The 27,783-nt window shown below is 49.8% G+C and overlaps 1 protein-coding gene across 1 annotated transcript; it reads right to left on the bottom strand.

Moving 5' to 3' along the window:
• Window positions 1-307: 307 nt before the first annotated feature.
• On the bottom strand, window positions 308-27,690 carry SLCO2A1 (solute carrier organic anion transporter family member 2A1; the record flags this gene model as incomplete). Its single annotated transcript, XM_080623704.1, has 14 exons — window positions 308-428; window positions 554-674; window positions 832-896; window positions 1,066-1,235; window positions 1,590-1,749; window positions 3,285-3,474; window positions 4,294-4,458; window positions 5,550-5,631; window positions 6,464-6,597; window positions 8,197-8,295; window positions 10,551-10,766; window positions 13,570-13,732; window positions 15,743-15,880; window positions 27,601-27,690. 14 exons carry the CDS (start codon window positions 27,688-27,690, stop codon window positions 308-310), a joined length of 1,914 nt encoding a protein of 637 aa, XP_080479830.1.
• Window positions 27,691-27,783: the final 93 nt, after the last annotated feature.

Raw genomic sequence — 27,783 nt, 5'->3', positions numbered from 1 at the left:
GAGCAGGGACCATCGCCCATGGGAGGCACTTCTCTGAGTATCTAGAATGGGGCTGTGATCCAGTCCCTATCTGCCTCCTGTTCCAAAGCGATGGGCAAGGTGCAGCTGGAGAGCCTGGGAGAAGCTGGTCCCAGGATGGGGCTGGCATAGAGCATCCCTCGCTGGGAGGATGGCCCTGTCATGGGCTGCAGGAGAGGAGCTCAGAGCTGCTAAGGTGAAGTTGCTCCCTTAGGAGGAAAAACAAACCCAAAAGAGACAAAGAACTGGCAGTGGGTAATGGGGGGTGTGGAGTCAGTCCTCGGGTGGGTTACACCAGCCCTGCTGCCTTCTCCTGCACGTTGTACTCCTTACTCCTCTTCACCTTCCAGCTGATGAGGGCCAGGAGGATAGTGCCCACCACCTTGTAGCCTATCTGCAGGCCCAGGTATCTGTTGGAAGAAGAGCAGGGAGATGCCTTGTCTGGAGGTGGGAGGTGGCACCTCCCAGCTGGCACCAGGCTGAGCTGGGGATCATCCCCATGGCCATCCCTGCTGGGGACACATGGCAGGGGTACCTGTTGCGGAGGAAGTCGTTGTTGTAGTAGGCACAGAACCGGCGCTGGGTGCATTGCTTCTGCCAGTAGATGCAGGAGGAGTCAATGAGGGCACCGAACATGGCCGGAGCTGGCAGCCAGGCTTTGGAGAAGAGAAGATGGAGTCAGGCTGCCCATGCTGCCCCTGCCTGCATGCTTTGCTTGCTGTCACCAAGAGTGTTCAACACCTCCTGGGGCTCAAGCAAGCCTCTGAGCATGGTGCTGCCTTTCCCCAGCCCCCTTAGGCTATGTACACTCACCCAGCAGTCTCATTAGTAAGAACTGGACTCCAATGGCAAATGACTTCTCATCCTGGTTCACCACCCTGGAGGAGAGAAGCCATGGGAGGTCAGAGCAGGCAGTGGCTCTGCGTTTAGTGAAGCATCTTTCTTTGCTTGTTGCATGTTAAAGAGGCCCCATTGATCCCAGCAGGGGGAACCCATTACATCATGGGCTCTCCCTGTCCCTTGTGACCTCCTCTGCCCATTGCTTACCGTAAAACCATCATGTAGAGGGGGTTGTGGGACAGGCAGGCTACCAGGGCAGCAAAGGAGATGAGGAATATGGCAGGAAGGAGCATGTGAGAACAGCTGAGCGGACAGGAGCCTGTCTTGGCAGAGGACAGCCCACTCCCTGCAGGGATCAGGGAACAGTTCCTGTAGATCTGTTGGAAACATTTGGAAAAAACAAAACATAGAACTCCCAAAGCCAAGAGCAAGAGTTTTAGTGATGCACCAGGCCACATCACTTTGCAGATCACTGACGAGAGCATCAGATCCAGTTTTAAGGCATGGCCATGGGATGTGTCTCCATCCCTGTTTCTCCAAGCAGAATCCCAAGGCACGACAGCAATTCTCTATCGTGCCCTCTCAGGACTTCAGCTCCTCTGGTAGACCTCCCTGCCTACTAGGTTTTACCCTGTTACTGCATTTGTCAGGTTCCTACAGCATTGCTGCAGCCTCCATTGTCACCAGCGAGCAAGATGCGCTCTGCTTTGCAAACCACTTATTTTACTCACCACTTGTTTGGGAGTGGAGGAATCAGTGGTGCTGTTTGTGCAGCCAGCGAAGCAGGGGGAGATGTACTCCACATTGTTTTCTCCACACACTGGGTGAAAGATGTGCTCAGAACAGTGGCACCCCGTCGGCGTCTTAACCTGCTGCTGGGAACTCAATGTACTGCCAAAAAAGAGGAGAAAAAGAAGATCATCAAAAATGAAGAAATAGGACATAAAGGACATAAAATCCCTCTCACTGGCTGACCAGGTTCCCTGATCCTATTTGCACTGGGACACTGCCAGCAGCAGGCTGGCCTTCTGCCAGGCCCTGATCCCCTGCAGGTACCTCTGCAAGTGTACGTTGAACTTCTTAGCAGTAATTATGTTATGTCTGTGAACAAGCACTCACCCCCTTCCCAGCTGAAAACCAAACAGCCAAATGCCTGGAGAAATACATCTGGGCTTCATCCAGAACTGCACAAACAGATGTGCAAGCGGCCCCAGCTGGAAACACCATTTAGACAGAAACTGGAAGTGGGCTCATTTCCAAACAAGCCCGACAACAGCATGAAAGTCAAGAGGACAAACTGAATTATCTGTCCTGTCTTGCCTTAATAGCCAAGGGAATGCATCCGCTGGAGCAGCACAGTCTGCCTTCTACAGGCATCAGGGACCTGCTCTTGGGCATGGAGGGATGGGGCAGAGCTCATGTTAACCCATCTGCATAGTCCTCAGCTACCTGGGGATCCAGGCAAAAGGGGTTTATGCACTGCTGCCATTGCAGGGGGGGAGGTTTTCAAAATAATATAAGGAAACAACCTCTTTTTCCATGCAATTGTCTCCTTGTTATACCAGCAAAACCTATTCAGACTAGTGTGTCCCAGAGGAACTAAGACACTGACACTGGTGTCAAGAGAACACTGTAAGGCCAACATGCCTCCCAAAATGCAGTATCTGCAGTACCTGATCTTGAGCTGAGGGGTCTCCTCACATCTGAAGCCCTGCTCTCACACAGAAAGCTTGGGATGCCAGTGCCTCAGAAGCTTCCATACACTCCTGAGTTCATAGGGCATGCCTTGCGGATCTCAGAGCACATACACATTTGCAGAGTGTTTTGCTTTCCTTCACCATGGCTATTTAAGTGGTTTTTAAGTGGGAGAAGCACATGGACTGCCCTGTTCCTCACCCCTCCACAGTGCCCCTGGGACAGGAGGCTTACTGCTGGCAAAGGGAAACATCTGTACAAAAGCCCCTTGCTGGCAGTGCATTGGGAAATGAGCATGATGCACTTGGTGGAGTGGAGTTTCATCCTGGGGTGGAGCGTAAGTGCAATATTTATCTTAAAAAAAGACATGTCAAGAGCCAAAAGTTTCCACCCTGGTGAGGAGAAAGGTGATGGCCAGCTGGAACAAAGGGAGCGCACAAGATGCCAATGTGGACAGGAGCACTAATACTACTAATTTCTCCCTAGAAATACAGACTGAAAAAATAAACCCTGCTTGTTCAGTACAGAAAATCAGGAATAAATTTCCCCCCAGTCTCTCGGTGCTGTATAGCACTTAGATCTCCTCAAGGCAGTGCAAACAAGGAGCAAGCAGTAGCATAGTGATGTCTACTGCTTCTTCCCATCCACTGGCATGTATCCCACCCCATGGATAAACAGGTCAAGAGCTGGAGGAAAAATGAGCTGGGAACAACTGAATCACCTGCAGTTACCTAGGGGCATAGATCCCATCGATGCGTCCGGTGGAGCAGCCCATGAAGAAAATGGGCAGGCAGATGAGGATGGAGAAGACAAGCACCACCACAGCAAACCGGGGAATGGCCCGGAGGGAGAAGGCAAAGCGCTTCATGATGATTCCTCCTAAAAGCATCCCGAGTGCTGCTGCGGGCAGGTTCACAGCTCCTGCCGAAGAACAAAGGCATTAGCTGAGGGTCCTGCCTGCCAAGCACCTCTCTGTGGGCAGTGGGTGGCAGTAGTGGCTTTGTGGACATAGTGGTGGTTGGGAGAACCCGCAGACCCACCTTTACCCACAACAGACCAAACCCCAAGGCGGCTGGCACCTATGAGAAACCTCAGCCTCAGGAACTTGGCTAATCAAGCTGGGTGCGTAATTGCTTGCTCTTGCAACATCAATACCTAAAGGGGGCCTACAAGAAGTCTGGAGAGAGACTTTTACAAAGGCCTGTCATGACAGGACAAGGGGGAATGGCTGTAAACTGAGAGAGGAGAGATTCAGGTTACATATGAGGAAGAAGCTTTTCCCTATGAGAGTGGTGAGGCCCTGGCACAGGGTGCCCAGAGAAGCTGTGGCTGCCCCATCCCTGGCAGTGTTCAAGGCCAGGTTGGACACAGGGGCTTGGAGCACCCTGCTCTAGTGGAAGGTGTCCCTGCCTGTGACAGGGGGTTGGGACTGGATGAGCTTTAAGGTCCCTTCCAACCCAAATCATTCTATGACTATACGATCTTTAAGCATTTGAGTGATCCAGAGCTGCTTCACCATGTGAGCTACAACTGTGGAGGGTCTTTGAGAGCTGCAAGACAGCCTGGCCTTCTGCAGACAGATCAGGTCAGGAAAGTCACCAACCACCTTGAGGTGATCCCTAGGTCTCATCTGAGAATAAGTTTCCAATGACTTCCTCCTGTAGGATTTGAAAAGCCTGGGGAATACGGGGGGGTGGCTCCCTGCTGATGTGTGCTCTCTACCATACGGTGGCTGCTCACCAATGAGGAAGTTGGCGTACGAGGAGGAAGCACCGTACTGCTTCTCCAGGAACTTGTTGAGGAAGGTGGCCAGACCTGCGATGACGGAGGAGAAGCTGCACTGCGCCAGCACCAGGAGGATGAAGAGGGGGTTGAGGAGCAGCCTGAGAAAGATCTTTGGGAATCCTACAGGGAATCAGGAGATAAAATGTATTTCAGCCATATGATCCTCACATCCGCCATTCATACTGTGAAAAAAACACACACCCTTAGGCTGTTCCCAGTGAGTTCATGGGGATGACTTTAGACAAGGGATGTCTAAAACCATCCTAATGTGGCCCAGACTGTGGCCAAAGTGCCCTGAGAAGCGAGATGGAAAGTAGCTCTACCCACTGCCTGCCTCCCATGCTTTCCAACCTCACAAGCATCTGGAGCACTTAGCAGCCACAGCGCAGTTGTTTGGAGCAGGGCCCGTACCCTCGGGTGGCGCAAACAGACAAAGCCTCAGGGGTTTTGGCAGAGCTCCGCCGGCTGTGTAAGGGCAGGGTCTGGCTCTTGCTGCCGACGAACACAGTGTATTTTCCTGGTGGGACATCATGTCCCCCTGCCCTTTCAGCAGAGGCAGGCTGACTCCAGGCTCCCCAGGCGCAGCTCTGTTTATTTGGTCCCTAATGAGCCTTCCCCTTCTAGCAAAGACGAGATTGTCTTTGTTCATCAAAGCCCAATGAGGCAGAGGGAGCTGACAGCTCCAGGATATGACTTCGGTGGATGCAGAGGGAAGGAGGGAGGGGCTTTAGCTGGAAAGAAACCATAGTGGAGCTAAAAAAAGTCATTAAACTGGTCTTGTTAGTGACATCCCTACTCAAGCCTGTTCCAGCTATGCATAAACAAACCAGGGTAAGCTGCAGTGCAGTGACCTTCCCAAAGCAGCGGCTGGTGGCACCGGCAGTCCCATGCCCTCTCCTGGAGCTGTGGGTTAAACCTAGTGTTTTCATGCCATTTTAAGAGCCTCAAACCAGTTTTCAGAAACAATTCAGGCCCCCACTGTCTTATGGCAAGAGGGAGGCTGTGTCCATCTTCCCACAGTCCTTAGGGAAGGGAATCCTACAGCCATTCTGGTGCCTGAGCTGGCCCTGGCATCTCCACGTGACATGATGGATGGGCTCAGGGGCTCCCAAGAAGCACCCTCAGCTTGAAAACAACAGTGTTGTGATCTCCACCCACCCAGCATGGCCTGAGGCCCTGTTCACCCTCGCCTTTATGAGCCAGTCCTTTACTTTTTATGAACTCTAGCAGGGAGGTTTCTTCAGCCATCCCCTTCTCCATCTTCCTGAGCATGCCGGCCTCCGTGTTCGAGTCCTGGGGAGTGAGGAAAGAGCAGCAACCCATGGTGAGAAGACATGCATGGCTGGCACCATCCCGGCACGCAGCAAGGCTCAAGAGGAGCAGGGTCTGTCCCAGATGCATTTGACCCCCATTAGACCAAAGGGGTGAATTAGCTCAAAAATCACTGCAGCTCCTCAGCAGAGCTGCAAGGCAAAAGCTGGTCCTGATCCAAGACGTTTTAAGGACTTGGAAAGCTTTTCTCTCCTTAACCCTGATGAGATACCTGCAAAAAGTCTGAAAATGAAGGTTGGACACAGGTCAGCTCAAGCCTGGAGAGTCCTCTACCTATAATCATGAAACATTTTGGCTTTGATTTTGACCTTTAAAGAACTGATGGTTACACAATTTTGAAACTGAACCAGTGGCACTTGGCTTTGGAAACACTGAAATGAAACATTTTAATAATTTTGCATCTTTAAAAATGTGGTTTAATGGGAAATCTGTCTCTTTTCTGCTATTTGTTCCCAAAGGAAAATCCCATTTATCATACACACACATCCCTAGTTCTCCACCCAGCTTTAACCCAGTGCTGCTCCCATGTATGCCACGCTGCTCTGAGCAGGGGCTGTCACTGATGATGACGACGCTGGCATCAGGGTTGCATGACCTTGCCAAGGGTGTTGCAGTGGATACAGCCATCACCAGCAGAACCAGACTTTTCCCTTGTGAGAATTTGTAACCACATCTGAGAAGGGCTGAAGGTTCCCTTTCTCCCTCCCACCCCTCTCCTCTGGGGACAGGTATTCTGTCCATGGGCGCAGCCCAGCCATCAAGATGTTCTGACCCTCTGGAGATGAGGTCTCACCTGTCCTTTCAGCATGTACCGAGGGAAAAAGAAATAAGGAATGGATGTGAGCACCAAGCAGCCTGAGGAGATCAGCAGCCCCAGCCACCAGGCTCCAATCCACCGCTGATCCCTTGGTGTCAGGGCCACAGTAGCTGCAAGACACAAGGACCTGCCGTAAGACCTTTGCTCCTGCACATATGAAGGTGAAAGGGGAAAACATCCATACACATATGGACTGGTGGGGCACAGAAACCATGTGGGCACAGTCCAAGGGTCTGCCCAGTGGGAAGGAAGAGCAAATGGATGGAGGTCAAAGCTCCCACCAGTGTTGGTAGCAAGCCCAGCCCTGGTTGTGTTTTGCCACCTTTCCCCTGGCCAGGATCCTTTTCCACCACCCCCCATCTGAACTGTGCTGAGCCTCCCGAATGACTGTAGGATGGATTTAGTCAGCACTGCCATATGCTCATGGCACATGTTCAACTCTTGCCCATTGAGCCAGCCAGCAAGGCGGCAACTATGGGAGCCTGATTCCATCCTCTTCTGCCTGGGGCCTATGGTAAGTTTCGACCATGCTGCCTGCCAGGGATGCTGAGCTGAGACAGCGACTGGGAAAGGGCACAGCTACATTCCTGGAACAAACTGCACTCCCATTGTTCCAGGCTTGGTCACTCTCTGCTTGCAGAGACCAAGGGAAAGACCCGTGCCGGCAGAAGAGTGCTGTTAATGACCCTGGTTTCCAAGTGGATGAAACTCTAGGCGCCTTCTCCGGAAAAAGGAGGAGAAGGTGAGAGCCGCTCTGTCTCCAGTGCAGACATCCTTCAGCTGGGCCAAGCGATGCTCACGGAAGCTTGACGGATTGCTTGGCTTGGCATGAGGACTGCATCTCCCCATCGTCAGGACATTAAGGCTGGGAAAGGAATCAGCAGAAGTCTCCGGGTGGGAGGCCTGTGCCAGGGTGCGGCAGGAGAGGAGCCCACACCCCACTGAAACAATCACCCCGCTTCCCCACACAGGACCACTCCATTCTGGAGCTCGGACGTCATCATGGAGCGACCAGGCAGAGGCTGCTAAATCTGTCTGCCGCTGCAGGGAGCGAGCCAAGGCTTTTTGCTGTTTCCTGCCCAAGGTTCATTTATTATTCTTATCAGGCACCGGACAAAAATGTCAGGCGAGCTCTGATCTCTCTAAGGAAACACAGGAAAAAGCCACGTTAATGATGGAGCTGGGGAGAATTCTTTAGTGATTAAGTTACCAGAAATAATAAGCACACACCACAGATAAAGGAAATAAGCCTTGTTGTGGGGTTGGCTTGATCCCTCTCTTTGCAGATACTGGTAGGGAGGCAGACCAGTAGACTCAAGCCTTCCTATGCACCCATAGGGCAGTGGTTGTCCTGTCGCTGCCTTCTCCATCCCTGAATGCTTCAGATGTCCCTACTCCTCTCCACCACCATACTGGGGTAGTGTGATACTTCCTCAGCACGGTAGTAGTGGGTAGACCCCAACAGTGCCCACCAATGTTTCAGCGCAGCCCCATGAGTAGGACACTGAAATGTCCCTACCACAGGGCTCTGCTTCAGGACCATCTATAGCCTTCCTCATGGGGAGATGGAGTGGAGAAAGGTACTAGGGCTCTTTCCAGGGGAGCTGTTTTGTGGGTCACAGGACTGGTGGCTGAAGCTCTCTCTCAGAGTGACCTTCTGGCTCACAGAGGACTTTTAGGAGGGCCATCACTACTTGAGAAATACTCACCAATGTCAACTCTCCCAATATCCACAAAGAGCCGCAGCACCACAGATCCCAGCAAGTATCCAAAGGCAGGGCCGAACACAGCAATGGCAAAGAGGATGGCTGAAAAGAGGGAGCCGAGCCAGTGTGAGAAGGGAACAGTAACTTCCATGTGGTTTTTGTCTTACTATACGAGGCATGAATGGTGTTACAACGTGGAGAGGAGACAAACCCATCTCTTATCAAGCAACAGATGATAAGAAGATTCCCATTGCTCAAATACTGAACATGGTGTTTATCTAACAGGATTAGGAGGAGGGCAGGCAGCTGCTTGCAGAAGTCCCTCTGCTTTGCTGTAATCAAGGCTTTGCCAATGTGCTGGAAGCTGTTAGCTACACCGTGAATATCCGTGATTCACTGTGACAAAAGGGGAAGCCACAGAGAGCAGCAGGATGCTTGCATTCTGGGCTCCAGCAGGCAACCTTTATCTCCTACAGGAGTCCAAGGAAACAAAGCCTTCTCAGTCCTTAGATCCAAGCAAAGACTCTTGGTGCAAACTTCAGGAGAGGTGGAAAATGCTGAGAGCAGAAAGGCCGGCAGATCCGCCTTGGTTCAGCTGAACTATCCCTTTCAAACAACAGATGACATGGACCTAACCTGCGAGGTCAAAATATTTCCTTTTGACTTCTTTGGAATGAAAGGATTTAAGTTTCCTCCCTGAAAGAAACTCTCTGCACAACCTTCTTACGGTGTTCAAAGAGAGACAGTTTGCTTGAACTGCACTGACCATTCCTGTGCACTTTGCTGTTCAGGAGCCTTTAAGCATACTGGGTATGAAAGCACCTGATCCCACTGCTATGCCCCAGCTGTGCACCTGTTTAAAAAGCTTTCTTATTTTTCCCCCAAATTGGGCAAGGCAGTGCTTCTGTTTCTACAACATAAACCTATGTATTGAAGGGCAGGGTCATTAGAGAAGGAGTATTTAACCTTATACGTAGACAGTACTGTTCCCTTTCATAGGAAGATGTTAAGACCTGAACCAAAACAAGACTGATGAAATTCAGACTCAGTAGCCATATCACCTGACACGGAGATTCCCAGAGCCCCAGCCGTGGAATATGTGTATAAATATATAAAATATATTTTATATAATATTTTTATATATTTGGAATCACAGAATCATATATATTCATATATATGTGTATTTTTTAATATGTATATAAAAATATATATGCGCAATTTATATTTATATGTTTGCATATAATGCATATACATATTTATATATGATATTCTATATTACAAAGAACAAGCCAGTTCCATTTTCATTCATCTTCAGGACCTGCGGGTTTGGGATTCCAAAGTGCACTCAGAGGTCCTGGAAACAGAGACCCCTCATTGCAGAGGGAAGACAAGGATGCTCTGTCCCTCCTTTTGCCAGTGCAGACTACTATATTTGAGGTGAGAGGAATGAGTACTACCCACATGGGAGACTTTCTGTAGAGCTCCTAGGTGGAGCAGCAGCCCTTTCCAGCACGAGCCTGGAGCGCAGCACGCCTGGGTGGATCTGGAGACCCTGCCAAGCACTCCAGTGCTTGTCCAAAGCCTATCCTTGGGAGTCTAACTCCAAAGGCTTTCCTTCTCCTTTAGTGCTTACCTTATTTTGGAACATCTGCTTTCGATTCCTAAATCACTCTGACGCCTTTGGCTGCTTTAAGGACATTGTTTGGCACCAGGAAGAATTGGGGTTTTAAATAGCTGATGGACTGAGCTCAAAACTCGCATAAGCAGGCCAGCACCAGATGGTGCTACTGGTTTTGCCATTCACAGGGAAAAAAGAGCAATTTAATATGGAAGCCAGCACCTATTTGCAGTCAGGAAGTCCTGAGGCTGGGAGTCCCCATAGGCAGGCACTGATCCCATGGCAAAGATGTCAATTTTGAAGCCTTGATGCAAAAGCTGGGTTAATTGGCCTCTGCAGGCTGTCATATCTCTGCTTAAACCATGATCAACTGATGCTCAGTAAGAGCAGGAGATGGCCTCTAATGAGGTTTCCTTACTACTCTTTACCCCTATGGATGACATGAGTTCTCACAGACGCAGCATAGAAGCCCCAGTGCATCCATCTCATCTCCTTGCCCTGATTCTTCAGCTTCCTAATACCCACGCCACAAATATAACCCTACAGAAAACAGCTGACTATGAAGGTGAGGGGGACACAGCCCAACCTTCTAATGGAGAGGATCTCATCTGAGTCCCACTGGCTGCTCAACCTTTGTCTGCAGGTTCTGCTCCAGAAAAGCATTTCTACCTATCACCTCTACATCTCACCTCTAAGGTCCAGTGGAAACAAAACAATATACGGCATTGGTCCCACTTACCAACGTACAGTGGGGAGTTGTTTGCTTCTGCAAAGTCATCTACATAGGATATCCCAAAGGGCTGGATGGGGACCGTCCCGATTCCAGCCAGTAGCTGGGCAATGACCATCATTGCCCATATGCTACTGGCCTCCTTCTGGGGATCCTGGGTGGTGTTCGGGCACACAAACTTATTCTCTGCATAGCAGAGTTCAGCTTGGACCTGGCTTTTGTTACCTGAAAGGAAGAAGAGTGAGCATTATAATCCTGAGCACGTCCCCTGCCTCCTCCCACAATAAATCCCTAAACACTGGGGATCTCCCAGAGCTGCTGAGTCGGAACACAGTGATGGATTCCAGATGGACTGCTCATTTTATTTAGCAGTTCTTATCACTTTTCCCTTCCTTTGGGAAGGTATTAAGGCCAGTGGGAAAGCCTAAATATTCACGGATGAAAAAAACCTGGTTTTCATGCAGAAAGGAAGCATTATGGAGCAAACGGATTAAATCCTGGACTTCAGTGCTATCTCTCGCCACTCTGGCTTTTCTCTTTTTCTCTTTATTGTTTATAATTAGCTCATCATTCCTAGCACATTTTTTTTATTAAGGTAATAACTGTGGGTTTTCTACGCTTCTGAGCAAACAGACACAAATTTCTCAGGTGATGAGGGGTTTCCATTGGCATAGTGCAGGAGCACATTCCTAATAGCAGGTCATAACAAAAACCCTTGTGTGAGTCCATTCGAAGCTGCATTGTCTGAAGGGTTCACATTGCCTGGCAGAAGGAGCCTCATTTTCTAATGAAGATTATACTGCAGCCAAAGCAAGAGCCACAGAAGCCTCACACCATGTTGTGTGCTGTACAGTGAGGCTGCTCTTTGTTTAGTGAGGACAAACCTAATAACTCACGGCTGATTTTGGTCTTTGGTCCCTTGTGGTACCCGGGCAGGCACAGAGAGTGAGGTTCTCTGGGGCAACCTGGCTGCCCTGAGCAGGACATCTTGCCCCTGAATCTCCATTCAGCAGCCCACCTCCTTCCAAAGCAAGGGCCTCACATCTTCATACTGTCCAGACATGTCACCCTGCTCAAGGCTTCCATCCAAACTCTAACCACAACAGGAACATCATGGGCTGTAAATACTGGGCCAAGACACCTATGGCTTCGGGCAGGGAGCAGGATAATACCTGCTCCTTTGACTTGTTTCCTTCATGCTAAGAGAAGCCCCTATCCTGAAACCTAACCAGTTCCCACCCCTGCAAATGAACTTAAGCTGTCAGAAAACTTGGCATCTGATGCCTGATCCACTCTCCAAACTGGCTGACTTGGAAAACATTGAGACATATGAGGCTGCGTAGCAGAGAGGCGGCTGCAAGCCAGCACAGAGCTGGTCTTCATATTCCTGTGTAAGTGCTGGCACACTCTCAGCCCCACACTGGGCCATCGTTTTTAATAACATGTCATGGAGCCTGGGCTACACATCAGCCATGGTGGCGCCAGATTTCCCAGAGCTGATGGGGGAGAACAAAGCCAGAGGATCTCTAACCCTTTGGTGGGAGCAGAGGTTGTGAGGCACCTGTGAACAGCTCTGTCCTCACTGTAACTGCGGTTTGCATTCTATTACGGTGCATCAAAGTCAGGACCTAACTAAAGGGAGCAACTAGCCCAAGGCCACCCAGCAGCTCCCTGGCTCAGCCAAGGCTCCCTGAGCCCAGAGTATCAAGCTAGGATGCAGTGGATGAGGCTCAAAAGGAGGAGAAAGCATCTTCTAACTCAGAAGTGGAAGGCTTTCCCTGCTGGCACTGCTGCGACCACTGCCATCCCCCTCAGTGGCACAGGTATGGGGGGAACAACTTGGTGCAGAGCCAGTATGCTTTAGGGTTTTCAGAAGTGGCAATCCCCAAAGAGGCTAAGACTCCTGAGCCATTAGGAGCCTGAGGCATTGGCATCCTGAGGATTTAGGGGCTGATGCTGCTTTGGGAAGTCCAAAGCCAGCCTTGTGGCATGTGATGTAGGCTCTTCTGCATATTGCATTCTGCACAGAAAATGAGCTGTTGTCATACGCACTGGTTTGTTCCCAAAGTCTGCCCAGTTACACCCGTAAAAACCTTCTTAGGACAGATCATAAGGCTTACTGGATAGACAGAACAGGTGCTGGGTACAGGAGATCTTAATTCTGCTCTATCACCCACACACTGCTCAGCAGCCCTGCGATGACCTCACTTCTCCTGCTGTAATACCTCTGTGACTGATCTGCAGTGCCACAGCTATTAACTTCTTGAGCCATCCAAACGAGACTGACGTGGCAAGAGCTGTTTGGGTATGAATCCAGCTCAGCATTCAGAAAAGCACAAAGCCTCAGTAGCAAGGTACTACAAAGCCTCTGAGTCCCTTCAGGAAATGGAACAGTGCCCCAAAAGAACCAGAAGTGGAACTATTTGTCCACAGTCATGCAGGGCATCAGCAGCAGAACCAGCATCTCCTGCATCCTAGGGCTTCAGGGTATCCCAAATCTGCTGCCCCATCAGCAGCACTCTCTACTCACAGTTGTTTTCACACTCTCTCCCTGGCTGTTATTTTTTGACAGTTAAATGACATTTCATCATTGATAACAGTGCTGTCATCATGCCCCTTCCCTGGCAGTGCCCAAGGCCGGGTTGGATGGGGCTTTGAGCAGCCTGGAAAGGAGATCCTGCCTGCTGAACTTGAAACACAGACTGCTCCCTCTGGAGGCCTCCAGGAGCATCTATGAGGAATCTAAGTACATTACCGTGGCTACAGCTCTCCTCACCTGAAACAACGGCTGGAACACATGCCCAGAAGAGGCAAAAGGGATCCCAAATGCAGTTATTGCCTTCAGAAGGAATTGCAAAGCTATGCTGAAGTCAGGCATGAAATAGGAAATTTCTGCCCTAAGTCTTTCCATCCAAACCTTGCGTGGATACAGCCCTCCTTTTCAGGTAGGCACAGGTAACCCGGCCCAGGACAGCTGGAGATGGATTTGTGCTAGGACAACTCATGGTGATAAGGGGGAGGCACTTACCAGTGCTGAGTGTAGTGTATTCATAAGGGCCTGATAGGAAGTGGGGCAGGGTAACCAGGAATGCTCCCAGCGCCAGCAGCAGCCCCCCAAAACCGATCACCCGCGGGCGATGAACTCTGCTGCCGAAGTAGCTGACAAAGATGATGAGGACCACATTGCCAATCTGGAGCGGGCACAGTGAAACAGGGGGGATGTTAGAAGACATCGTGGAGGAGGTCAAGACCCTATAACTGGTCCCCCTTTGCTGTGTAAGAGCTCTCTTACCATGTGGTGTTTGACCCTCACAAGAGCATACCCACCCTGCACACTCACAGCAAGGCAGTGATTGCTTCTCATCAGAAGCCAGCAGGCCAGCTCTTTGGCTTCTGTCACCCATGCGCACCCTTTGTTGTCATTGACAGTCATCCACACATCCTCCCTGTGATCTGGTTGGGGCTTTTTCAGCACCCACAACCTGCCCTCCCCCATAGAGTGGGGCATAAAATAATAATTCCCCCAAACAGAGTCAGAAATGAAGCATATTGCCTCTATTCCCATGACTCTAAATAGACACAAGCCCAGCTACAATGTTCAGCTCATTGCAAATGTTTGTAACTCTGGATATTTTCAACTGCAGATATGATCAGCTAAAAAGCTATGAAAACATGCAGCTTACTCAGGCAAGTGGATGAACAGTGTAAAATTACCATTACATGGGCTTAGACAGCTTGGGACAAGCTGGACATTATTTTAACCTCGACATGTATGGCTAAGAATACTTTTAATCTATGTTTACACAGGCTCCCTTGTTTGTCTGTCTGCAGTTCATGTTGGTGAAATTGCTGCACCCATCAAGCAAAAAGATTGTGGTCCTGGACAGGCAGAGCAGCTCACACAGAGCTGGAGTAAAGCACAGAAATTGCTCTTATAAAGCAAAGAAATCAAGATGTATCTGTTGTCTGCAAGCTGTTATTCTTTAACAGCATGGCATACGTCCTACTCCAGCCATTTTCCCTTTATATTCTCACAGTAACAGACTGATTTACATGATGTTTGCTCTGGTATTACTTCTCCAGGCACTAATTCTTGTAAGTATATATATGTTTTCTAGTGGATAAGGAGCACATGGGTTACAGCTTTGAGACACTCTGCAGAGCTTAATTATGCCAGTCCATCATTACCAATATTACAACTGTCCATACCAGGTGTCTTTCTTTGCATGGTTTGGACCTAGTCTCAATCAGTGGGAAATCCTTCATTGTTGTCAACAGGCTTTGAACCAGTCTTTTAAACCACAGATGCAGGTAATTGTTGTGGTAAGACCTAGGCATCTGCTTCCACAAGGACCTGGGAGGATTCCCAGTGGTCAGCCTCTTGGTGGAGGATCCCATTTGAGAAGACCAGCTGCATGGAAGGTGAGTTGCCCACAAGCACTTCTTTCTCTGTGCCCTCACAAGAAAGGCTCTGCCAGCATGTCTTTTCCTAGTTGGCCTTAAAGAGCTACCAGAAAGCATACGATTCATGACAAAGTGAACTAGAAAACCTCTTCAAGCGGAGTCAGTGAGTAGAAAGTACTTATGAGAAAATACTCAGCCAGCTCAGCAATGTACCAGTGAAAGTCAGTCCTTCGCCATAAGGCCATCAGGAGCTGGGAGCACTGGAGAAAAAGGCTAGATCTTGGAGAGACTGCTGGACCAGGTCTCCTTTTGGAGAAAGCTTGGAATGACTCAGACCAGGTTCATTCCTAAAGCCAATGAGAAACCTATGAAAACTGATACTTCCACTTGAAATTGCTCACAGAGTTGTGTGGATACTACTCACAATAAAATGCTCTTCACAAAAGCTGTAGGAACTGTAATGAAGGGAGAAGAATCACATTGCATGTATTCTGCCTTCCCATCTTGTCTCTGCTGGAGATGCATGTGAAATGGTCTCCTCTGAAGCAACCTGCTCTCTGCTGCCGCTCTCCAAGGCCATGTCTTCACCACATAACCCTATGCTCAACCTCGCACCATATGGTACAGTAGAAGTGAAGTGTGAAGAGGCGTCCAAGTGCACAGCAATAGCTGCTTCATCCAGAACATGTAGGCATGGCCAAGGTGTGAACAACCCTAAGACCCTATTCTGGGAAGGTACCCCCCAACATGCACTGGTCACCCCTCAGGGCCCCCACACAAGCTTCTCACTCAGTTACCTCATGCAGGCTAGAGATGAAACCCGAAGAGAGACTGGAGAGCCCAAAGCGCTTCTCAATGGTGGTGAGGCTGCTCTTGAAGTTGGCACTGTAGAGGAGCTGGGAGAGCTGGAGAAGCCCGTGGCACAGCACAAACACCTGCGGGCAAAGGAAAAGTCCCATCCCAGTTAGTACACAGTGCCCCGCTGGTGTGTAACTGCTGGTGACCATGTCCCATGCGAGGGATTTGACAGTCGTGCACACATGGACTCAAGCTGACCGACATGGCTGCACCTCTGACATGCAACAGGTCTACTGACGGGCTCAGTCCTTGGTTAACTTCGCTTTGCAAAATGAGTGAGGCAGCGGTCAGAAGACAGGACAATGAGTTCTGGTTTTGCTTTCCTCTGTTTTACCGTTATTAACGTTGGTATTTGCACTGTGGCAACCATTGTGCAACCCTCAAGAGCCCTAGGAGGACCCATTGTACTGCTCTACAGTCTCCCCAGAGCCTTCTCTTCTCCAGGCTGAACAAGCCCAGATCTCTCAGCCTGTCCCCATAGCAGAGGAGAGCATCTTTGTGGCCTCCCTTGGACTCTCTCCAACAGCTTCATGTCCCTCCTGTGTCGTACAAGGATAAATGAGACAGGCTTGACTTTGCATTGACTCAGTTTGTGCTCCATGTTAGAGCCAAGCCTGGGGTTGCCATGTGGCAGCTGAAAGGGAGCTATACTGGTTTAGACTACCTGTGATCCAGTATTTCCAGTTGGTATCTTGAATCCACTCAGCTGTAAAGCCAATTAACAGAACCTGCTCCAAGGCGTGTTGCAAGATAAACCTGAAAAGGGGCTTTAAAAGCCGCAGGGGGAAAGCATGAAGTATGCACAATGCAGCCTCACTACTGGAAAACTTCTGTAGTAGTCTAAAACCAGCATCTTTCCCTTGAGCAAGGCTGTGAGCCGGGCCAGAACCTGAGCTGGAGGGAGGCAGAGCCTCCCCGGAGCAGAGGAACGAATACAGAGAGTTTATAGGGCAGGGCAGAAGAGTGGTCGAAAGAGCCCCGGTGGCCTGGGAGAGGAAAGTGCTCTCAGCCAGGGATGCAAGAGGCAGTTCACAAGTGTCTTTTGATCTATATTTAGCCAGAACAGTTTTCCTTTATTTTTCTTGGAATGGAACGCATCCACACGGTGCCAAAGGTATCTTAAAGTCATTTAAAAAAAAGGGGGGGGGGGGGAGGGCAGAAGGTCTTTTAATTTAAATCTACAGGAAATCAAATATTTGCTGAATACCGGAAGCATGTCTCACAAAGATAGCGGCGGGAAGCCCAAGATGATGAATGTGGGATCAAAGGTACTGCAGGGCTCACAAATTCCTTATGTCCTTGGCTAGGAGAGCAGCAATCCTCAGTATTAGTATTTATGTGAAGAGGCAGTAGTGCTCAGAGCCATGACCCATTGTATGGAAAAAAAATCCTCAACCCAGAATAAGAGCTAAATTGTCCATCCAACACAAGGGATACAAATGCTGTAAGTGGGTGAAGTGGTTTTTTGGGGAGCAGAGAGGATGCAGAACCAGCTCCAGCAATAGCAAGAGAATTTGTTTCAAAGATAGGGAAGAAGAGAGCTTATGGGAAGCTTCTCCAGTAAGGCAGAACAGCACCAGGAAGAGGACACAGACGGGTATCTAAAAGCATAAGAGATGGGAGAGATGCTGACAGACAGTCAGGGAGAAGAAGATGGAGATGAAGGAGGAAATGGAGCCCTGGTAGTGTGAGAGCAGGCTGGGAACAACTTGGAGACAAAATAAGAGGGAAGAAGGGACTCAGGGACAAGCTGCCATCTTGAACTCCCCAGCCACATTTTGGAGGGGTGTCAGCAGATAGGATAGCATCAGGCAGGCATCTGCCACCACAGCAGCTGAGCAGGAGAGGGCAAAGTCCCAGGCTGGGACTTTGCCCCAGTATAAAGCCGCACAGCAATGACGTGGAGTGTAACATGGGAAACTCTCCCAAACTGGGACAAAGTGGAAGTGAAACATCTGAGAGTAAACTCTTGAAGCAGAATGACCTCTACTCCCTCCAGCTATCAACTCCTACATTAAAAATACCCATCCTAGCACATAGTCCTACAGGTGAAAGCTGAATCCACCACCTTCTCCTTTTATCCTGACCTTGGATCACCATGTGATTAGTCCAGACAGGCTGTATCTCTGGCCAGACCCTATTTAAGTCATTCAAATAAAGAGGCACTGGCTAAACAGTGGAGGTCCAGGACACCAGAGATGCAGAGCAGCTGGAGGAAAAGTTCTCCCATTATGAGGCATTAGCTGGAGAAGCAAAGCTCTTTACCAGTGGGGAGGGAAGGAGATGGATCACTGAGACTGAATTTAGTGCAGCAAATGGCAGCCTAATCCCAGGGCAGATGGCGAGACAAGAAGTGGTGGGGGGAGAGAGGATGCTGGCAGGAAAGTAAGATGAGGAGAAGCAGCCTGACTCCCTGAAATGCTCGTGTTGACAGGGGATGGGGAGAAGGTAGAGGCATAGAAGGAGCATGGGGAACCAGCACTGGCTGTGCTTTATGAGAGGATGGAGGGCAAGGAATGAGAGGGACAAGCTGTGGTCAAAGAAGCCAGGAGATGGCCTAGTGATACACGTTGGTGATAACCTGGGGATGGACAAAATAGGGCCATGGATTCCAAAATGCCTGGAAGCAAGCTGGGGCTGCCTGCTGTAAGAGGGTCATGGTGAGAGAAACAGCTGGAGAGTGGTGATGTGGGGAGAGAAAGACTTTGGGGGGTGACTGCTGCAGGACTGTACAACTGGAGCTTGGCTTTTTCAGATGTACTTTGACTGTCTGGAGGTGAGAGATGTGCCTGACCTCAGACTTCCCCTGCATTCAGCAGATTCAACTCTAATTAAAATACCAACCTCCCAAACCTTGGAGGCTCTAAGTACAAATAGCTGGGAGAGGGGCTTACTTGGAAGCCTCCCCGAAAGGAGCCCCTGTGTTCATGCTGACCACCCACAGCCTGCTGGTGAATGGAAAGCAGCACTGACCTGGTCCCTTCCAGCTGCAGAGAGCACCAGATGAGCTGCGCTGGCTGCATGCACTCCCTGAGCAACACCAGGAGGGGATGGAGCTGCTATCATCCATCTTCCATTACACTTAACGAAGAAGGGGTTTATAAACAAGAGCCAAGCTCATGTGAAGAGAGGTTTTGCTGATGCAAAGCCAACATAACTGCACTGAAGACGAAGGTTAAGGAGTCAAGGACGCTCCCACAAATACAAAGTGCCTCCAGAGCAGATGCCCCCATCAGACCCTGGTGTATTTTTGGAGCTGCAGGCAAGCAGCAATCACAGGGAGCAGCACAGAGAGGCCAGAGGCGTGCACCCACACACACCCACACACACACATACAAAATCCCCTCTTAATCATCCCCACATTTCCTTCGGAGCACCTGACCGATCCTGACTCCAGGCTGTTTATACAAGACACTTGACTCCTTTCCAAGATGTACTTCATTTAAAAGGGAAGCGAACACATGGGGGAAGGTCTCTCACAGACACACAGTTCATGGGGCACCTCCCAGGTCAATGCTTTTTGGTAAGAAAGAGAGGGGACTGTCCCCTCCAGTCTGGACAACATTTCTCAATGTTCAAACCAGAGATTTGGCAGCTATTCAATCAATCCCAACCAAAACCTCTTCCAGAGGAGACGTGTTCAACAAGTACTCAACCTGGTGGGGCTAAGAGGGGTGCAGGCTGGGCTGCCAGCAGCCCCCAGGTGTGAGGATGCAGCAGCAAGGCTGAGGTCCAACACTGACACCAAGGCATCCCTGTGAGATGCCAGGTATGGCCACAGTGGCTGGTGCGCATATGGGAGATGTCTAAGATGATGTTTCAGCCCTTGCATCCACCTCAAAAACCCACTTGCACCTTTTGCACTTCCCTGAAGCTAGCAGGGAATAAAGGAAGGCTCTGGGAGGAGAGAGGGGGTCTCCCAGCCTTGTGCTGAACCTATAAAGCAGACAAGGGTGAGGAAGCCAGAGCCAGAGGGTAAACCATCTTTGAGGTGGGTGTTCTTGGAATCAGAAGCTTTTATGGTCAGAGAGAGGTTGCTGCTCCAGGGGCTGGATGCGTGCACTGGAAGCAGGCAGTGTTGCTGGCAGTGCTGGTAGGCAGCAGGCACTTGCACTACCCCATGTCATATACTGGGTCAAGTGAGGTGTATTCCCTTATCTTGTGGCTCTCTCTTTCCGTATTGCTTACTTAAGATAATGCACTGTCAACACTGTCACTGGCCTTACCAAACAGGTACACAGAGACCGGACTTTATAAAAGCCTATTCTGAAAGGTGGGTTGTTTCAAAAGAGGGTTTTAGGGGGGCATGCTGGGGGAGCATCCTTTGGTCACTGAGTCAGCCAATAAAATGCTTGGCAAGTTGGGTTAAATAAGAAAGAAACCCACAAAACAAACAAGAAATGTTTGATAACCCCAGCATGCATGTGCTGGCCACGGGTCAGACCCAAGGCCAGGTAAAAAAAATCAGGTTTGTTTTTATTTCAAAGGAGTGAATTACCTCTATGGAGCCTCCAGGAGACTCCTTCAGGATCTAGGAGACTTCTCTAGGTGGGAGCCTGGCTTTGCTTTTCAGGAACCAGAGGCTTGGGAAGATGCTACTATGTGCGATATGGTCACTTTCCCTTCCTCTCTGCCACCTGGAGGAGTGACTTGAGGGTTAACTCCTTGCTCTGCTTCCACAGCTTCATGCTGTGGTGTTGGCACTCATGTCCAAAGTCATCCCTACCTCGTTTTTCAATGTCCTCTACTTGGCAGCCCTGCTTGGAGATAGAGAAGGCGAAAATATTGATGGTGCTGCTCACCTGTGAGGAGAAAGCACTGGCAGCTCCTGGCTCCGGCTCTCATGTACATGCATCTATGCTAACCCCTGTGCCCAACAGCCTTCCCATAGCAGCACCACTGCTATGATGGATGGAAAGGCAGGGATGGAAAGGGACAGGGCTTAATTCCTGGAGTTCTTAATTAAACCTGCAGTCCTGCGTCCAGCTGTGGGGGCAACAGCTAGCGGAAGTTGTCCTTGCCCATGGCAGGGGGTTGGAACTGGACGAGCTTTAAGGCCCTTTCCAACCCAAACCAGTCTGTGACTTTATGATTAATTCATTAGATGGACACAAGAGCTGCCTGGGGAGCTGTAAAGAGGAGTGGAGATCCTCACAGAACCTGTCAAACAGCTCCTCTGTGACTGATGACAGTGAGGTAGGATGGGGCCAAGAGCAGTCATTGCAGGAAGGTGCAAAATGAATCTGTCTGGAGTAAATGTTTGGAGAGGCCTAGGAGTAAGGTCTCTATGCAAGCTCTTTCTCTCCGCACAGTACTGTTAGAGTTACATTTTGGGCTCCAGAGGGCCAAAGCAATATTGTACCCCAAGCAGGAGACCCCAACCTGCCCACCTGTGAAGGCTTCTTCCACTTCACTCTCCTGAGCTTCCAAGGGGGAGAAAAAAAGACAGGAGGGTGGAACTTTGGGAAGTAATACGAATATCCCCAAAATCTTAATAGTCAATGGAAGACAGGCTATTTATTTTAGAGCTTGTATATAATCAACACTCACTACACTAAGAGATCCTCCTGCAGGAGAACGGCTGAGATCACTCAGTCCAAAAGAAATATATCAGCTGGAAATAAAAAGTATACAGACATGTACATGGAAACACACCCCTCCTTGGCATCTCTTTCCTACGTGCAGCTGCCTGGATTTATACATCAAAAAGCACTATGAAAGATGTAAAAACCCCCAACATTTCCACAGGAGTAACCAAATCCTCTGCTGCACAGTACATCCCTGAGCCCAGAGTATGGTCCAGTGGCAGGAGTTGGCTCTTAAATTATATTTCTACTGGAAAAAGAAAGAAAAGAAGGCATAAAAATGTTACCATATAGTTGGGGATTGCCTGAAGCACGCCACTGCCCAGATTATGGGTTGCAGTGATGACTGTCTGCTGCCAAGTAATCCATGCTTTACAACCCTCAATTGTCAAATGCAAAGACAATGTTTGCTCTTTTTGCAACAAGTGTACACAAGGGATTTCCCTACGCCGTATCCCGATGCCCTTGCGAGGTCCATGCAAGCCCTGCTTTGCTCAGCTGTTGTAGAGGGAGTGCTCCAGGACATAAGAACATGTCCCTGCCTTAACATGCAGGTGTGCATTGCAGATGTCAGACAGAATGGAGGGGTTTGGCTGTGAAGGACAGCTGAGACCATACCCACAGCATGTGGGGTGCAAGGGTTTGCTGCTTCCCAAGCTGCTGAAGAGAAAACCCTCCTGCCTGCAAACTACGAGGTGTATTGTTAAGCAGCCTTCCTTCTTCCTGCCACCAGACTGAGCGCGCAGGTCGGTTCTGTGGCTGGCTCTTTGCTCTTTCAGTTTTTCCCCAAAGCTCTCTCTTCCTTATGGTACATCAGGATCCAGCCGTGATTTCCTTGAAGGCAGCTTCAGCTTGGCTGTGTTTTCCCTGACCCACAAGAGTATGCAAACACTCCTCCCGCACACCCGCAACCCTGGCCGTGCCTCCTGCTCCCTATCAGCGACACTCCTCTCCCACTTTGCTCATGGCAATCTTATCTACGCTGACCACTCCTTGGTTGTATTTGGGCACAGAACCACCTCGCCCCTCATAAAATTATCTTGTTTGATGTCTCCTAGACCTTGATCCCACTAAACTTTCCAACCCGTTTTACTGTCTGACTCTTCCCCATCTTTTTCCTTATCCCGCTGCTGGTGTTGAGGGTGAAGGCCAAGCAGCTCTTCCCTCTTGAAACCCAGTTCCACCAAAACCAGACATAAACACAGAGTCAGATCCATCCAAACCGAACCTTTGCTTTCTGCTGCCATCACCATCACCAGGAACACTGGAAGACCCTGGTCATAGCAGGTCCTTCTCCCCATGCAACCCCATTTGTTCTAATGACCCAGCTTGCTTCTTTGCTACTTACAAATACTCATCCAGCTTGCCACCTTTCCTTGCACAGCGCCCAGTATTGGAATAGTCTTTGATTTTTGTGCTTTAGCCAATTGCCCTAATCAACAATTACTTCCTCCTCTTGATGCTTCCGTCTCCAAACCTACAGCCATACCGTCTTCAGACCAATGATGAATCTCCTGTTCTTGCTAACAGCTAAGAAAAGCAATTCACACTCTTTTCCAACAGGACATGAGATAACAACTATTATATCTCCAGGCTTCTGAAATACACTCATCTCAGCAAATGCCTTTAGTCCCTTTAAAGGAAGGGACAAAAAACTTGCCCTGGTGCTGTTGGGACCTCAGAACCCAAGGCAAGGCTCCCGTTTCTTCTGCAGAAGGCATTCAGCCCCCCAGTGAGGTGAGAGCTCCCCACTCCTGGCCATTGCACACCACATGCCCCAGCATCTTCACCCTGGGATGATTTAAAGCCTTAACACACTCTGAGAGTCCACAGTTTCCTCCTGATCTTGCTGTCCCCGCCTCCCTACATTTTTCCATACCATTCCTCTCCCTATCCCAATATAACACCCAATTTAAATCTGCCCCTAAGGCTTTCAAATCTCTCCCTGGACTCCCTCCAGCTGACCTAAGTGACAAAAACTTTCTGTTATCCTCCTGTTTCCTCTTCCATGTTGGGCAGTCACAGGGTAAAAGCCTCCCCCTGCCTGCGCTCCCAACCACTTCACGCTGCTTCCCTGCACAATCCAGCTAACAGGCTTCCAGCTGAAACCAGTCCAACTCAGCTAAGCAACAAGATATTTATAAAGCTCTCCTCCTTTTCGTGTTTCTGGGGATCCTGAAGAAGCAATTTGCTATCAATAAAAACAGCGCAAAACCACGGGAGAGACAATAAAGATGAAGAAGCCACAGTATCTGAGGTGCTGTAGATAGATAACAGCTTTGATATAATCCTTTTTCCGTGGATGTCTGAAAGGGCAAGATGGGCATGGACAACATGATTGGAGACAGCAGTTAGGACTCTGGACCCAGGCACATTGACGGGCCACGCATGGGCATCAAAAAGACTAACTATCCACTTCTCCACCTTTCGAATCTCTTTTGTTCCTTTAGGCTCTGAGGTCTTCAATGTCCCCAGTGCCGCCGGGTGTTGGCATCCACCCGAAGGTTGGCTTCATCCTGCATTTGCCAAGCAGCACAACTGCAACCTCCCAAAATCCCAGTGCCAGTCAGCACAAGCCTGGAAGCTCCGGTGAACTTCAAAGTTCAATTCAAAATTCAATGGATGATATTCTTGCTCATCATCACCCATGTCTACCACTGCTGTAGGATTACTGAGATGCTCTAGACTTCTTCTAGGGGACAGTGCTCAGCAGCAACCTCCCAGCTCCAAAACCCGAGGTCCTTTTGCATTCTGCTCTCTCTCTTTAAGGTGATTCAAGATAAACAGCCAGCTTCTAGCAGAGTTCAAGCAACATCTGAGAGAGCACTCAAAAACATAAGCACAATGACCAGGTTTATTCCAGCTACAAGATACGGTGCAGACAGCAAACACGCGGCTGGCTGAGCCAGGCGGTGCCCTTAAATATCAGTGTAGACGGAGCCTTGGTGCCACTTGGAGTAATTGCAGTATTAACTACAGTCATTAATACCTACATGTAACAGGGAGTAACTTCCACAGCAGCAACAAGGAACTGCCACCAACCCTATTCCCATAGGGTACAGAGATCAGCTGTAAATGCCTGCTGTGTCAGAGCACAGATATGAGCCAGTGGCCACATCCACAGGTCATTGCGTGCTCCCCAGGCACCTGCTTCTGCACTGCTCCTGCATCCCAAGCAGCGATTCCCTGCACCCCATCCATCCCCAGAGCTGCCATCCCCATCCTGCTCTTCCCTGTGAGGGTGCTGAGGCACTGGCACAGGGTGCCCAGAGAAGCTGTGGCTGCCCCATCCCTGGCAGTGTTCAAGGCCAGGTTGGACGGGGCTCAGAGCAACCTGCTCTAGTGGAAGGTGTCCCTCACTGTGGCAAGGAGTTAAACTGGATGAACTGTAAGGTCCCTTCAAATCAAAACCAGGATTCTATAATTCCACTGCTTTCCACCAGGACCTTTCCCTTTTCTCCAGCATCATCATGATCCCACACCTCTGAATATGAGCAGCAATGGGGCCAGGGCTGAAAAACACCCCAAGAGCAACGGGAAACATTGCAGGGAGGCGGTGGTCCCCATTGCTGGGAGCAAGGAAGAGCAGGACAGTTAACGTAGCAAAGCAATTCGTTATTTTTGGCACCAGCCATGCAAAAGGCACTCCAAAAATGATCCTGGCATGTGAGCTTTATGGATTAAATATGAACTTCTTGATCAAGACTTGGAGCCTGCTACAACTGGGGGATTTTGTTGTGCTGGAAACATTGTCTCTGTCAGAAACTGCTACTGGTTATATGAGGATGCTGTGTCTTATTAACATAAATTCCTTTATAGAGTACCTGTCTCTGTATGGGATGGTGCCAGCAGTTTCCCACACAATTAGGTGCCGGATGAAGACTTTAGATAATACTGTATGTGCAGCGCCAATGGCTTCTCGTAACAAGCAAGAGCTATAAAGCCATATAAACCGGGATGCTTACTGTATGCCTTGTCCTCTGATGACCCATTCACAACAAAAGAACTTGCCAAACCTGGAAATTCATTAGTGACACTTAGATTCTCTATTAATCCAGGAGGGGCTGAGAGGAGGGATTGACAACTGCACACAGGCCAGTGCTTTCCCACCTGGAAGCAGTTCTTTTTTAAATGTATACAGACTTTCGACACAAATGTCACAACAGAAGAAGAATGAACAGCTCAGGACACGGTGGGGGACATCACTGCCTGTCAATTATATACATTTGCTCTTAAAAGCAAACACTTTTCTTCAAGGGATGGATGTGCTGATTCCCCACCATTCCAGATGGCACACATCATCTGTTTGGTGCCAACAAGCATGTTTCAATAGAGCTCAAACTGTTCCTTAACACACTTGCACAATGCCAGTGTTGGGCTGTTGACTTTTTAAAACAGAAGTGGTTTTCTTCTCACATACTGGTGTTCCCTTAGGGGCACCCATAGCCCGCATCCTGCCTACAGGATACACAAATGGGTTAATATGTATTTTCTGGGGCTTTTTTTCAAACCCTGAAGTTTTACATCCTGAAAAAGGCATCAAGTTTGGGGATGTTTCATCCAGATCCAGGATATTTTTGCACGCTGCCCTGTGAGCACACAGCTGAAGGGAGCTGTGCACATTTCCAGGAAACAGCATGAACTGCAAGAAGGGCTCGGGTTTTGAGGTGACTTTACTCACTCCGAGCCATGGTAATTACTGGGGCAGGCTTTAGGGCCACCTTCTGCACCTCCAGCAGAGGAGGGTCAGGTCACCAGTTCCTTCTAGAGTAGGCTGGAGGCAGCCCTAAATTACACAGGGTAACTCTTCCTCCTGGAGCTCACAGCCAAAAGGGGCCATCAAGTCACCTGCTGGAATAGCACAGTTGGATGTAGGGCTGAAAGACATCATCTGGGATGATGCCTCCAGCCCTGGGAGACTGTAGGAGGAGGAGCAGCCCCATGATACCTTACAGCATTCCCACAGCACCCCAACAGGACTTTTTGGCTCCCCCCACCATGATTTGGTGGAAGTTTTGCTGCCCAGAAACCAGCCACAAACAAGCATAGCTCAAAGAGCAGCAGGCAGTGCCATCGTTCGTGGAAGGCAAGGAAAGATGGGTGGCAAATAAACCCCAAACCCATCCCGGACCACAACCACCCATGGCTGCACACTCCTTGGAACACAGTTAGCTGGGAAGTGCTGACAAACCCCTCCTTGTAGCAAACACCACACTCATAGTCAAGAACACCAGTGGGAAATCACACCCCAGCCCTGGGCACAATTGGCAGCAGCAGCAGGAAGGGGTCCTGGAGAGAGTGTCCCCTCTCTCATGTACCCAAAGCTGCAAAAGCCCTGGGAGCTGCCATTCCCAAACCTGCACTCAGCTGCTTTGAATGCCGATGTGCAGAGGTACTGCCAAGAGAGGCACGAACATCTCCCCCACCCAGGGAAATCCTGGCTGGCAGGCGGATGTCCTGGGGACAGGAATCAGCACATGCAGCAGTCCTGGTGCCCACCTTAAAGGGGCCAAAACGTGCTGCATGGGTCAAAAAAAGAGACAGGGTGAGGGATGGTGTAAAAGCAAGGTTTAAAACACAAGAGGTGGCCATGGGCTGGTGTCTTCCCATACAGGCAGTGAGCTTGAGAGCCTGAAGTTCAGGCAAGAACCAGCTTTCGGATGACAGCTCTTGCTAATAGGGGCAGGTGAGTAACCAGGCAGCCAGCACCAGAAAACCCACTTCAACCTGCCGAGATTTTGCTTCTGTCACTCCAAAAGCCCTCCTCACCAAGGTTTTTAAAGCAAGTCAGCATTATGATAGGGCAGCGTTTTCTTTTCGCACCAGGATGTGGTTAATCATTCCCTAAGCAGCAGCACACAGCGTAGTACACCAGACACCGTGGGTAAACCCCACAGCTCACGGAGAGCTACCCACGCCACTTCCACGCCACACAGCACCCGCACGATGTGCCAGGTACCACTGAAACACAGCCAGGCCCCCCAGCCCTTCCTGTGCCAAGCAGGACACACCTCAGCAGTGTTAGTTATCCAGCTCTGCCCAAGGAGCTGGCTTCCAAATTCTGCATCTTAGCAAACACCCTTCGTTTTACTGGTGGTTTGTATTGGGAATGCGAGGACCCGTGGGATGGGCTGGGGTTGCTCTCAGTGCAAGTGTTCTCCTCCCTCGCCACCAGGGAAGCAGGCGCATCCCTGCTCGGCACTGCTGCTTACCTTGATGTTGCAGAAGATACTCCGGGAGCAGGTGCCGGAGCTTTTGGGGATATCAGCTGGGGACTTGCTGGTTTCAGGGTGGACTCCCATCGTGGGGGCTTCCCGGGGAGCCCCAAATAGCAATGCTGTGTGTGGAGTCCCGTCCCTCTCTGGTCTGTCCTGCTCCTCGCAGCCCGCACAGTC

This window comes from Psittacula echo (assembly GCF_963264785.1).
Source record: "Psittacula echo genome assembly, chromosome: 7".
NCBI lineage: Eukaryota > Metazoa > Chordata > Aves > Psittaciformes > Psittacidae > Psittacula > Psittacula echo.
The sequence above is the reverse complement of the archived record's forward strand: the minus strand, read 5'-3'. Positions and strand labels throughout refer to the sequence as shown.